General features: G+C 45.8%; 1 protein-coding gene across 13 annotated transcripts in view; it reads right to left on the bottom strand.

Annotated features, from left to right (window-relative positions):
- The window catches only part of ERC1 (ELKS/RAB6-interacting/CAST family member 1), a 530,012-nt gene that overhangs the window by 170,901 nt on the left and 346,410 nt on the right, over positions 1–12,701 (bottom strand). For all 13 annotated transcript variants that reach the window (XM_067536284.1, XM_067536288.1, XM_067536285.1 and 10 more), the window contains one exon: positions 10,527–10,687. In XM_067536284.1, the coding sequence (XP_067392385.1) occupies positions 10,527–10,687 (161 nt within the window). The remainder of the gene's footprint in view (positions 1–10,526; positions 10,688–12,701) is intronic.

Genomic DNA, 12,701 nt, shown 5'->3' with positions numbered 1-12,701 from the left:
AATGCAGCCTATAGAGATGTCCTGGCTACCGCTTTACCCTCCTCCACAATGGCCCCAAACTCTAACCTGAAATCGGTCAGAAGGAGATCTCTGAACTTCGCCATCGTATCCCAAGTTCTCAAGCTGTATCTGCTGAGAATCGTCTGTTGGTTGGCGATTCACAGCTGGAATCCTCCGGTAGAGTATACCTTACTCCCGAATAGGTCCAGTCTTTTCGGCTCCTTTGATTTAGGTGTCGGGCTCTGTTGACCCTGTATTTCCCTTTCATTCGCTGTGGATGTGACAAGTGAGCCAGGCTGAGGGTGAGTAAATAGGTACTCAAGAGGGAGCAAAATACTTCCTCTCTATCCCTTTGGCTGTAGGTGGGATAGAGGCTGGTGTCTGCCACATTGTCTTCATGGTGGACTGGACCGTTTTGATTAGAGGCAGAGCTACCCTCGAAGGACCCTCTGGATCCAAAATGTCCACCACTGGGTCCACCGACTCACGAACCTTCTCTGCTTGTAGGCCCAAGTTTTGGGCACCCTTCTCAAAAGTTCTTGGTGGGCCCTATTGTCCAGGGGGATATGGGTGATAAATGTCCCTGCTACCACCTCATCAGGGAAGGAAGAGGAGGAAGACGTGGGTCCAACCTCAGTCTCGGGGATGTCCTGGCAAGTAGGGTCCTCCCTGTCCAGGACCTCTCTACCAGCGTCAGGGCCTGCCTCGGTGCCGGATTCTTCTTCATCACTGTGCACCACACCAGCTTCCCACGACAGCACTGTCTCCCTGCTCCTGCTGACTTCAGTGCTGAGTGGCAGGGTCCAATGCTCCAGGGTGCCAGTCGCTTGGCTCTCTGATGCAATCGAATAGGGATCTCTAGACTGAGACCCTTGGGCTTGGTGGTACGCCCACCAAGGGGTGTCCAGAAGGGTTATTGGCATGGGCCAAAGTCCAACAGGGGGCACTTGTCCCTTATCCTCCTTGTAGTGCTGCCTCCCTGATCTGTGTCTACTCCGCTTCGAGGTGCCAGAGTCTGCCTCGGAGTCCGATGATCTGGACTCTGATCATGGAGACCATGGCGGCGCCGAGCTAGATGTGATTGCCGAATGGTGCTGGGGCACAGGGGACTGGTGCTGAGGAGAGGGCCATCAGTGCCGAGGCGTGGGTGACCGGCATCAAGGAGAGGGCGATCGGTTCCAAGGCGTGGGTGACCAGTGCTGTGGAGAGGGTGAATGGTGTCAAGGCGTTGGTGTCTGGGTGACCGGCACTGCATCACTGGGGGCTTGCCTCTAGACGGCACCACGACTTGCGGTGCTGAAGGTCTTGGGTCTGGCACCTTCTCCCCCAAGACAAGGGACTGCTGTGCTGTCATGGCAATCAGGTCCCATGCCACCCCGAATGTAGCTCTTCCATCTCGCTATCCTTCACCAGGGGATCCCACGCTTACCAGGCTTGTGGGTGCCCTCTGTGGAGCTGCAATTGATGATCCCGGAGACCCTTGTGCCGAGTGTATCTGGGTCGCGATGGACCAGCATCTTTTCCATAGGCCACACCGTAGGCAAACGCCTTCTGCTAGACCTGTACTTTTTACCTGACACTGGCGAATAGGAGCGGTGCCGAACCGGTTTTGGTGCCGGTGACTGTCAGTGCCGAAGCTCCCTCTGCACCGAGGCCTTCTTTGGCACCGGGTCTCTGACAGACGACGGGGCACTGCTCACTGACACACCAGGTGCCAGGTCCAGAGGTTGCGGCCAAAGAGCTGCCTCCATGAGGATCTACTTGAGGTGCATGCTCCTCTCCTTTCTGCTCCTCGAGGTCAGGCTGGGGCTATCAGAATGTCCCACATTCCATCCCGCTTGAGCTTCAGCAGAATCTTGTGCATGAGTGGAATAGGGTGAAAGCACAGAATGGGTGCACTGTCCACGGGAGCATGAAGGCATCTGTGAATGAGCCCTGGCTGTGGCCTCATCGGAACCAAAACTGGTAACACTTTCCATTGTATCTGGTCACAAACAGAACTATTTGAGGTGATCTGCCAGTTCGTTTTCCATTGCCGGCAGATGAGAGACCTTGAGGTGGATAGAGATTTCCCACATGCAAATTGTTTCCTGACATGAGGAGAAGAACAAGCCGCTCCCTACCTGCTGAGGTAGAACACCTGTGCAGTGTTGTCCGTGAGCACTAGCACACTCCTGCCTGTAATGTGAGGCAGGAATGCCTGACAGGCAGGCAAATGCCCTGAGCTCTTTGATATTGATGTGTAGCGAAAGCTCTTCCAGGGACCACAGGTCTTGGGTAATGAGGGGCCCCAGATGAACTCCCCAGACTAACTCTGACATGTCTGAGACCAGAGATATCAAAGGTTGAGGCTCGGAGAAGGGAATGCCTGAGCAAACCACCAGAGGGTCCAGTCTTGAACCGAGGGAGGTAAGGACCATGGAAGACACTGTCTAGAGTCTAGATTGTGGCCTGAAGAGGCCTGAGTAGCAGCCATGCACGCTGCACCATGTACATTCACTAGGCCATGTTACCTAAAAGTCCCAGACAGAAACGGACTTTCGTAATGGGGTGGTCCTTGATATGCACTATTAATGTCTTGATTGTGTGAAACCAGCCTTCTGGGAGGAAGGCCTTGGTCTGAGTGGAGTGGAGCACCACTCTAATAAACTCTATCCTCTGCACCGCAGCGAGGATAGACTTCTGCTCGTTCATTAGCAGGCCCAGAGCCTGAAAAGCTGACCATATTTGGTGGATGCTGGACTTTACCTGAGCCATGGACCGGCATCTGACTAGTCAGTTGTTCAGCACAGGTAGACTTGACTCTCTCCTCCCCCCATCTTCTCAGGAAGGCCTACACTACCACCATGCACTTTGTAAACACCAGTGGGGCTTCTGACAGGCTGAATGGGAGAACTACGAATTGGTGGCGGGCCTGGTTCATGACAAGCCTTGGAAGATGGAAATGTGAAAATAGGAGTCCTTTGAGGAAACAGTCCAAGGAGGAGATAATGGAAGCCAGGGAGACCATGAGAACTTCAGTTACCTGAGGTAGCTTTTGAGTCAGCACAGGTCTAGAATAGGTCTGAGACCACCTTGGCTTTTGGAATTAGCAAATAGGGGGAGTAAAACACTTTCCCTCTTAAATCCTGTGGAACCTCTTCCATGGCTCCCACTCAGAGGACTACTTGTACCTCCTGGACTAGAAGTTGCTCATGAGAGGGGTCCCTGAAGAGGGACAGGGAGGGAGAGTGGGTGGTAGAAATAAATTGAAGTGTGTAACCTGCTTCCACGGTGTTCTGTACCCAACAGTCTGTGATGATATAAGACCATGCTGTGCTGAAGTGGGACAGGTGGTCCGAAAATAATGGGGACACACAGGATCAGGCACAGAAACTGGTATAACACCCTCGAGTGCCCCATCCAAAGGTCTGTTTTGAGCCCCCTGGGTTTCTGGGTGGGGCAGATACTTGCGCTGAGGCAGACAGGGTGGATATCTGTGCTTAAAGCCCCTGCTCTGTCTCCTCTGCAGGTCCTGATGGGATGGAGGGGCGGAGAATTGGGCAGGCTGTTGTGGCCTGTAATGCTTCCTGAAAGTCACTGGAGTATACAGTGCCAAGGACTTGAAGGTAGCTCTGGAATCCTTCAGCCCATGGATCTTCACATCCATCTGCTCTGTAAAGAATGAAGCTCTTTTGAAAGTGAGGTCCTGAAGATTGCAGGACTCTGTCGAGAGACTGGAAGACTGTAGTTATGACTTCTTACGTATGACCACTGTGGAGACCATGGACATTGAGTCCGCCACATTCAGGGCTGCCTGTAAGGAGGCCCTGACTATCGCTTTCCCCTCCTCCACCAGAGAGGAGAACTTCTTCCTGGACTCTTGGGGGAGCAAGTTTTTGAACTTCAACATGGAGTCCAACACACTGAAATCATATCTGCCCAGAAATGCTTTCTGGTTGGTGATCTTGAGCTGTAGTGCCCCAGTAGAATAAACCTTTCTACTGAAAAGGTTGTTTTTTGGAGTCTTTTGCTTTAGGTATTGTCCCTTGTAGGCCCTGCCTCTCCCTTTCACTGACCGCAGAGACCACCAGGGATCCTGGAGGGTGGAGATGAGAGTGTAGGAACTCATAACCCTGGGCAGGCACAAAGTACTTCCTTTTGGCTCTTTTTTGAGGTTGGGGAAAGGGAAGTAGGGGTTTGCCATAAGGATTTCACTGGGTCCATAATGGCCTCATTGAGAGGCAGAATGCTGACCAGGCTATGGGAAGATTCTTTTATTATCTCTGCTTACAAGCTTAAAGTTCAAGGCCACCCTCTTCAGCAGCTCCTGGTGGGCCCTTGAAGTCGTCTTGAGGGAATGACATGCCCACCTTTGACACCGTTTCGTCTGGGGAGGAGGAGGAGGAAGCCTGCACAATCAGAATTAGAACTCAGGACCTTCTTGACTCCCAACAATGCTCATATCTCCAGACAACACTGCCTTACTGCCAGAGATATCGAGCATACGCAGTTCTCACTGACTTTAGTGTCAGTTGTGAGTGCTCAGCACTTCTGTAAATCAGGCCCCAGGTGCCTCAAACTTGAGCACTCAGAAATGAGCAAATACAATTAATGGCCATCTTCCAAAATTTTTGGATTAAGTGACTTGCATAGCATCACACAGGAATTCTGTGGCAGCACTAGAACAGAGACCTCCTGTGTGCCTTCACCTGCATTAGCTCTTCTACCAGCCCTCCAGCTCATTCTCTGTACACGTTCCAACTTCCAGAACAAATGAGGTAGGCTGCTGCACAACCCTGACTCATTCGTTGACCACTGTCCATTTTACATATTCAATGAGGCAGGTATCCTTTGGAAAAGTAGTATGTATTTGTGTAATTGAAGATTGTATCATAATACATACACCCAAGGGGGTTGAACTAAGGTTGCAGGAGCAACCTAAATAATGACATTTCCTAACTTGAGTGCCTGATTTTGTAATCTAAACAAGGTTCTTTCATAACAGATTTTTGTTTGTAATGTAATAGGTCAGTGATCTTCACTATTTTTCAAGAGGAGGCCACTTTGGCAAAAAAACTTCAATGTGAGAGCTGGTGACTCCTGCCTTTGGGGAGGCTGGGCTGGGCCCCTTCCTGCCCTGCCCCTTCCTGAGGCCCTGCCCACGCTACACCCCAGCTCCCACTTGGCCTCCTCCCCCAATTCTCTTCCCATTGTCTGCTCTCCTCTCTCGAGCCAAACCACAATGCTTCCTTGTCCCAGCTGAGTCAGGCTAGTCTCTGCTCAGCTCTGCTTAGCAGCCTAGCCCCGGGACGTGCTTTCCACTGTGCTGAGTGATCAGCCTGGTGCTTCAGTCCATCCCCCAGCCCAGGTCCGATCCCTCCTTGCAGCAGTCAGGGGCTCACCTGGGTTTAGTCCCCCGGAGGTTGGGGGGTCCCAGGAAACTTCCCCCCCTCACCTGGAAGGAAAGTTGAGGCAGGGGTGGCCCCTCCTTGCAAGGGGGAAAGGAACTGTGGGGTGAGGAGAGGCTCTCCACGTGGGCAGCACAGCCCACCCTGCCGGGGAGAGAGGGAAGAGCCGCCCCACCCAGCTCTCCCGGTTTGTTGTTGGCTGTATGTTTAAAAAAAAGGTAAAAAGTTATATTATGTGCAGCTGTAACAACTGTCCCATTATCCAACATCATCAGGGCTTCAACTAAGAAGCTTCATCATTGTATCACAGAATTCTGCATCACTTGAACTACAGGACTAACTACATTAACTGCCTGCAGGAGAAGGCTGTTATTGTAGGGGATGGAGAGTGGGAGATGGGCTGCTGGGGCCATGTTCTCAATCTGGGATCAGGAGGGAAGCTCTTGCCTTGGCTTTCTCTTCTCCAGAAGGGGTGTGGGCTTATGGAAGGAAACTCCTGCCCCATATGATACCCCCAGAAAGAGAGTGAGACAGGGGAGGCTATTGGGGCCCTTTGCTGACTCCAGGAGAGCCTGGTCTTACTCCTTTCCCCACCTCCCTAAAGCTGTTGCATCAGCAGCATGACTGTCGGCTACCAGGATTTTCAGTGCTGCTGCTTTGGCAGTGGCAAGGGCTCAGCCTTAGATTAGAATGTTTGTGTTCAGTTATTTTTGCATATTGGCAAAATACTGATGACAATGTAAGGAACAGAAGGGATTTTCAACAGTTTATAACCCAAGTCTGAACAGAATTTAAGGGTACAAAAATAGGCATTTCACTGGTCCAAAGGCTTTCTCCCTGCCAAATTTTAAAGACCTGCTGCAAACACTGGAGGTATCAGAGTTTCTCAAAAAGGTCACTAGTATCTTTTATAAAGGAAAATGTTGGGCAACCTAAATATAGGAATCACTACCAGCTTCCGCTAAAATAATTTACAACAAAATGTAAATCCCAAAGTCAGATGAACAAGGATATATGAGATATTTTCTCTAGAGACTGGAATTCCGCCTTTGCAGCAGTTCACATCTCTGGTAGAGATGTATTTTAATGAGCATATTATTTCCTCAAGAGTGGAAAATGACTCACTCAAAACTACTATAGCTCACTGAATACTCAGAAATTCTACTTTGAGTAACAATTTTGTAAACTCATATTATCTCTGTAACACACTGTCTATATATCATACTTATTTTTTCTATTTTGAATATTGTCACTATAAGCCTGAAGTTAGCTTTTAAGTCATCTATATGAGGTGTATATATATACACAAATCCATGCTTAGAATCCCTTACTGAATCTTTGTGCAACTAGCAAACAGCTATAGCTTATGTTTAAGAATACCAAAACCAGGTAGATTTAGTATAAAACGGCCTATTTACTCAATAAAAGTTACTTTTGAGTTGAGGAAGTATATATTATATATATATTATTAATTATAGTATATGCTTATACTAAATTATATATTGAAGTATTACATTTAAAAATACTCTTGGCATATCTTGAAAATAGCAGAAAAGAGTCTTTTTCAAAAGCTTTTTTTTAAAATAATTGATCATGGTCCCACATCCTATTCATCAGGCTAGTCCCTGAGCACATTTTTTTGGTTGAGTTAAACCTCTGACTAGAGGAGATATAACAAAAACTGCAAAAATTTTGTAGTTCATTAACTAGAATATCTAACAAGAAAATCCTTCGGAATTTAAAAAAAAGGTGGACTTGCTACAACCTGTAGTACACTCTAGTTCAGTGGTTCTTAACCTTTCCAAACTACCGTACCCCTGAAGCCTGAGTCCCACCCCCACGGGGCTGAGGCATGTAACTTAGTTTCATGGCGCCCCTGTGGCTCCAGGCAATTGCCTTTCTTGCCATCCCCAATACCAGCTCTGCACTTGCGACCCCTCTAAACCCCCAGGTTAAGAAACACTGCTCTAGTTTATCTGAGAAGTATTTTTTAAAATTTCCTTTCTCAGTTTTCAGCAGTCAATCTCCTTCTCTTCAAAAGCCATGGATTGTGAAGGTTGAACAGGAAAGGGTATATTAAACTTCTTTCTTATAAATGTAAGGTACTATTTTATTGATTGTGAGACAACAATAGAGACTTGTCTGTAACAAAGAGCCTTATGGTGAGGGTGCATTCTAATGTACTGAGGTTGAGATGCCTTTGTCAGCTTTACAGAACTTAAAGGAAGACTAAAGAAGTCTACAACATGTCCAACCACTTCAATGTACAAATTTAATGCTTTTTCCATCTCCCTGTCCATGTGCTGACGGCATTAATTTTCTCTCTATTGCTCTCCTTCCTTCTTAAGTCACAATGGATCTACTAGTTTATTTAGTTTCTGAGACTCATTTTCACTCTATGCAATAACTTTCCAACAATATCTAACTAGTTAAGATAGGTCATCATTTAAAAAAGTGAGTGGGTATGTTAAAAGCACTACAGCTACCCAATTCCAAGTACATTTAGGGATATACTGAATTTTGTATATATTTTAATGAGAAGGGCTGGCGCAGCAATTTGGCAGGAGAGAGTGCTGTCAGAAGATTGGATATGGGACATATCTTAAATTGCTTTGGATTCCCACATCAACTTAAGAGCTATTCCTCCCATCCCTCAATACAGCAACTCTCAATACAGTAAGATTTATAGCTCATTAAATATTTTATTAAAAATAAAAAGTGCGGTTTTTAAGCACTACAGTCTTACAGTGTCCCAGTGCCAGATCTAGGTCAGATTGTATTAGGTAGCTCAATATAAAGCTGGGTTCTTAAGTTAGAGCTTCAAGACCTAAGTCACCTCTCTTTCCATTTTGTAAGAGCTGTTTTTCTATCATTTCTTTTCTTTTTTCAAAAAGGAAAGAGGTTAACACAGAAAAGTTAACTAAATAAATAATGGCTCACCAAACCACAGTGGAGGAACCACTGCAAGTCCTGCCAATAAAAATATTCCTTCTCTTCAGGCCTGGCTAAACAATTGAAAGTGTTTCTAATGAACTGCTGGCAGTGCTATCCATCACTGTACTAAATGTATTCATGCCTCCCTAAATTTAAAGATAACCATTTATCTGTAAGGGAGTTCATAATTTAGGAAGTATTTAAGTCTTAAAAATCTAATCCCTCATCTTTCCCCACAACCTCAATGCTTGGCCATACTGAAGACTCCTTGTGTGGAGGGTGGCAGTGAAAAATATACAGAAGTTCAAACTCAACTTCACTTAGGTTTCAAGTAGTGCCACTGAACTAGTTACATGATCTTGAAAAATCTTTATCTGGCAATACAGCAGCTGTGCTTTGATTCAGAAGATTACTGTTACCTTGGTACTTACTTTTATCCTTGTCTTGTCTTCCCTTCCCTTCCCTAGATTGCTACACTGACTGATGCCTTGCCTTAGATTAGATTGTATGCTCTTCAAGGTAGGGACCATGTTTTCCTGGGAATTCTTACAGCAGACAAGACAGTGGGGCCATGATTCTGATTTATGGCCTTTGGGCACTAATGCAAATAATATCTCCAACATATAGGGACAAAATGGATAACAAGGGAGGAAAACTATATTTAATTCCTAATGGAAAATATTTAATCTATTCCTAAATCACGTACACAGATCCTGGTCAGAGGTTCCTTTGAAGTTTTGAGTGAGAACACAGATAAGTGTAATTCTCTGTAGAAAAGTGCAATATAGTAACTGTCTTTAGATCACCAAAAATAGAAGTAAAAGGAGAAGTGAGGGGATACCAGTATAGGGCAGGCATAGGAAATGGAAATAAATAGACTCAGACTTTAAAGTCAGACGAGACCATTATGATCATCTAGTCTAACCTCCTGCACAACGCAGGCCACAGAACCTCACCCACACACTCCTGTAATAGACCCCTAGTCTATGACTGAGTTATTGAAGTCCTCAAATAATAGTTTAAAGACATCACGGTACAGATAATCCACCAGCAAATGACCTGTGCCTCATGCTGCAGGAGAAGACAAAAAGCCCCCAGGGCCTATGCCAATCTTCCCTGGGGAAAAATTCCTTCCTGACTCCAAATATGGCAATCACCTAAACCCTGAGCATATGGGCAAGACTCACCAGGCACACACACACAAAGATTTCTCTATAGTAACTCAGAACCCACCCCACCTAACATCGCATATCTCAGGACACCGGGCATATTTACTGCTAGTAGTCAAAGATGAATTAATTGCCAAATTAAGCAGTCCCATCAGACCATCCCCTCCACAAACTTATTAAGTTCAGTCTTGAAGGCAGCTAGGTTTCTTGCCCCCACTTCTCCCTTTGGAAGACTATTCCAGAACTTCACTCCTCTGATGGTTAGAAACCTTCATCTATTTTCAAGTCTAAATTTCCTGATGGCCAGTTTATATTCATTAGTTCCTGTGTCCACATTGATGCTGATATTAAATAATTCCTCTCTCTCCCTGGTATTTGTCCCTCAGATTTATTTATAGAGAGCAATCTTATCTCGCCTCAGCCTTCTTTTGGTTAGGCTCAACAAGCCAAGCTCTTTGAGTCTCCTCTCATAAGGCAGGTTTTCCATTCCTCAGATAATCCTAGTAGCCCTTCTCTGCACCTGTTCTAGTTTGAATTCATCTCTCAAACATGGGAGAACAGAACTGCACATAGTATTCTAGATGAGGTCTCAACAGCGCTCTGTATAATGGTACTAACACCTCCCTATCTCTACTGGAAATACGTTGTCTGATGCATCCAAGGACCGCATTAGGTTTTTTCACAGCCACATCACATTGGTGGCTCATAGTCATCCTGTGATCAACGGATATGCCCAGGTCCCTCTCCTCCTTTTTCACTTTCAACTGATGCGTCCCCAGTTTATAGCAAAAATTTTTGTTATTAGTCCCTAAATGCCTGGCTTTGCACTTTACACTGTTAAATTTCATCCTACTTCCAGTTTACAAAGTCATCCAGATCTTCTTGTATGATATCCCTGTCCTTCTCTGTATTAGCAATACCTCCCAACTTTGTGTCATCCGTAAACTTTATTAGCACACTCCCACTTTTTGTGCCAAGGTCAATAATAAAAAGATTAAATAAGATTAACAAAACCAATCCCTGAGGAACTCACTTCATCTCCAGAACCTCCTCCAAATGTTTCCTCCTCTCTGCTCGTAGATTTGTCAAATGGGTCTCCTTCTCAGCTAAAGACTGCTGGGTGGAGGACAGCTTTGCTTTCATGGACTCCAGTTCTTGCTTCACTTTCTCCATAGCCATCATCAACTCTTCTACCTAAAAATTAGTTTGTTTTTTTGGTTTTTTTTTTTTTTTGGGGGGGGGGGGGGGGGGGAGGGGGGCGGGGAGGTGGTAAGGAGGAGGAGAAGAGAAAAGAGAAAAAACAGTACAACATGATGAATAGGAATTTACTGGATATCATAACTGAGATTAGAGCCAAGACTTTGCAAACAGTTATGTAAATACATGTGTACAGTATACTGCATGTAAGGGAGAGAAAGAAGGTGCAAGTATCATCTGCATACATAGGCTATGCTACATGTGAATTTTTAACATATTAATTAACAGATGTCGAGTCACACAATTTGGTCACTGAAAATCTACAATTTAAAGACCAAACTACAAATCTTCAACGAAAAATGTTATTTCCAGCTTAACCATATATGTGAAAACTGGAAATCCACCAAAGGTATAGAAAGACTATTAAATGCCTTCAGAGTCAAACATGTCAGGAAAGTACTGGGTATTAAATGGAATTTATAATAGACGCCAACATTTTTCTGAGAATTCCGTTAACTTCTTATCTTCAAAGTTATCCAGAAAAGAAGACAGAAATATGTGGGATGTGTGTTAAGAATGAAGCCAGAGAGTCTGATAGGTGTGCTACTGTGCAGCTGGAGGAACACATGAATTCAGCCAAATGAAAGAACCCCTCCACGAAACATTAATTAGAGAGGGCAAATTTATGGGACTTAACAATACAAAGGATATGCAAAAATCAGCCCAGGACAGACAGGGATGGTGGAGCCTTGTTCTTGCTGTATGTGATGTTTGACAGTGTGAGAAAGATTCAAATTCAGAACTAACATGATTAAGTTTTTGTATAAACATTACTTAGATGTTCGTTCCTGGTCATGTTTTACCCTAGGCTGCACTAGAAAAAAATGTTTGGGTCCTATCTTAGCTAGAATTTACAACTGTGCTAATTAACAGATGTTAAAACACAACTAAACATTCAAATACTGACATATTCTAACACAGAAACGTTATCAGATATTTTAATACTTTTGCAATAATTTCAGGTGGCATAGGGATTTCTTGCACCCAGACTCTTCAATTTAGGGTGCCCTAATCCAGTTTCTCAACCTATGGTACGCGTACTCCTGGGGGTACGCAAGACACAGGCAGTGGGTATGCAGCAAATAACCCAGTGAAGGGAGCCCAGCAGCAGCCTCCTGTGCCCTGAGAACTGGGCTCGCAGCTGGGTGGCTGTCACCAGTGCCCCAGCTCTGAGCTGAGAGACAGCCTCCTTGAAGATGGGCAGCTGCTGCCTGCCGCCTGCCCACATCCCTGGGTCCCAGCCTGCGTGGAAGCCTCCTCTGCCCCAGCTTGGAGCAGGTGACAGGTGCCCACCTCCTGGGCTGGCAGCCAGGCAGCAGCTGCCTGCAACTTGCCCAGGAGGCAGCTCCACTCCCTGGCTCAAAGCCCAGTGCCCAGAAAGCCAGGCAGAGAGCCCAGCAACTTGCCTGGTCCTGGAGCTGGACTCTACCCGCAGGCTTACTTGTCAATTTCACTGCTCTAGCTGAGCAGTGAAATTGACAACTATGACAGTCTCAGATTTTACCAGATAAAAATCTTAAGAGGAGCCCACACAGTGTGATTTGCCTCTGACTCGCACCATGCTAGGGATGGCCATGGGGAGTGCTGCTATCCACTCTGATGAGCTGCTAATGCCTGCTCATACCTCACAAGTTCCCACCTGTGTGAGGAGAACACCACAGCCATCAGGCCATAGTGATTGGCTGGTGTTGACCTTTGCTCCTATATGGAGGAAGGGGAGGAGGGAGGAAGGGAGAAACAACAAGGGGTTTTGTGATCTGCCACAGCCACACAGCATTGCAGAACTCAGAACTTTCCTGCTTAATGAGAAATACAGTTGTCCAGTGGTAAAGGGGAAAAAGATTGTATTTCTCAGAGTGGAAAAATTGAGTGTTGAGGGACTTATTACAATTTTCAGAAGTTATGGGGTACTTGCTACTTAAAAGGTTGAGAAACACTGCCCTAATCAACC

The sequence above is a fragment of the Emydura macquarii genome, unplaced genomic scaffold, assembly GCF_026122565.2.
Source record: "Emydura macquarii macquarii isolate MOO-44397 ecotype Brisbane River unplaced genomic scaffold, CSIRO-AGI_Emac_v2 contig_3530, whole genome shotgun sequence".
Taxonomy (NCBI): Eukaryota; Metazoa; Chordata; order Testudines; family Chelidae; genus Emydura; species Emydura macquarii.
The sequence above is the reverse complement of the archived record's forward strand: the minus strand, read 5'-3'. Positions and strand labels throughout refer to the sequence as shown.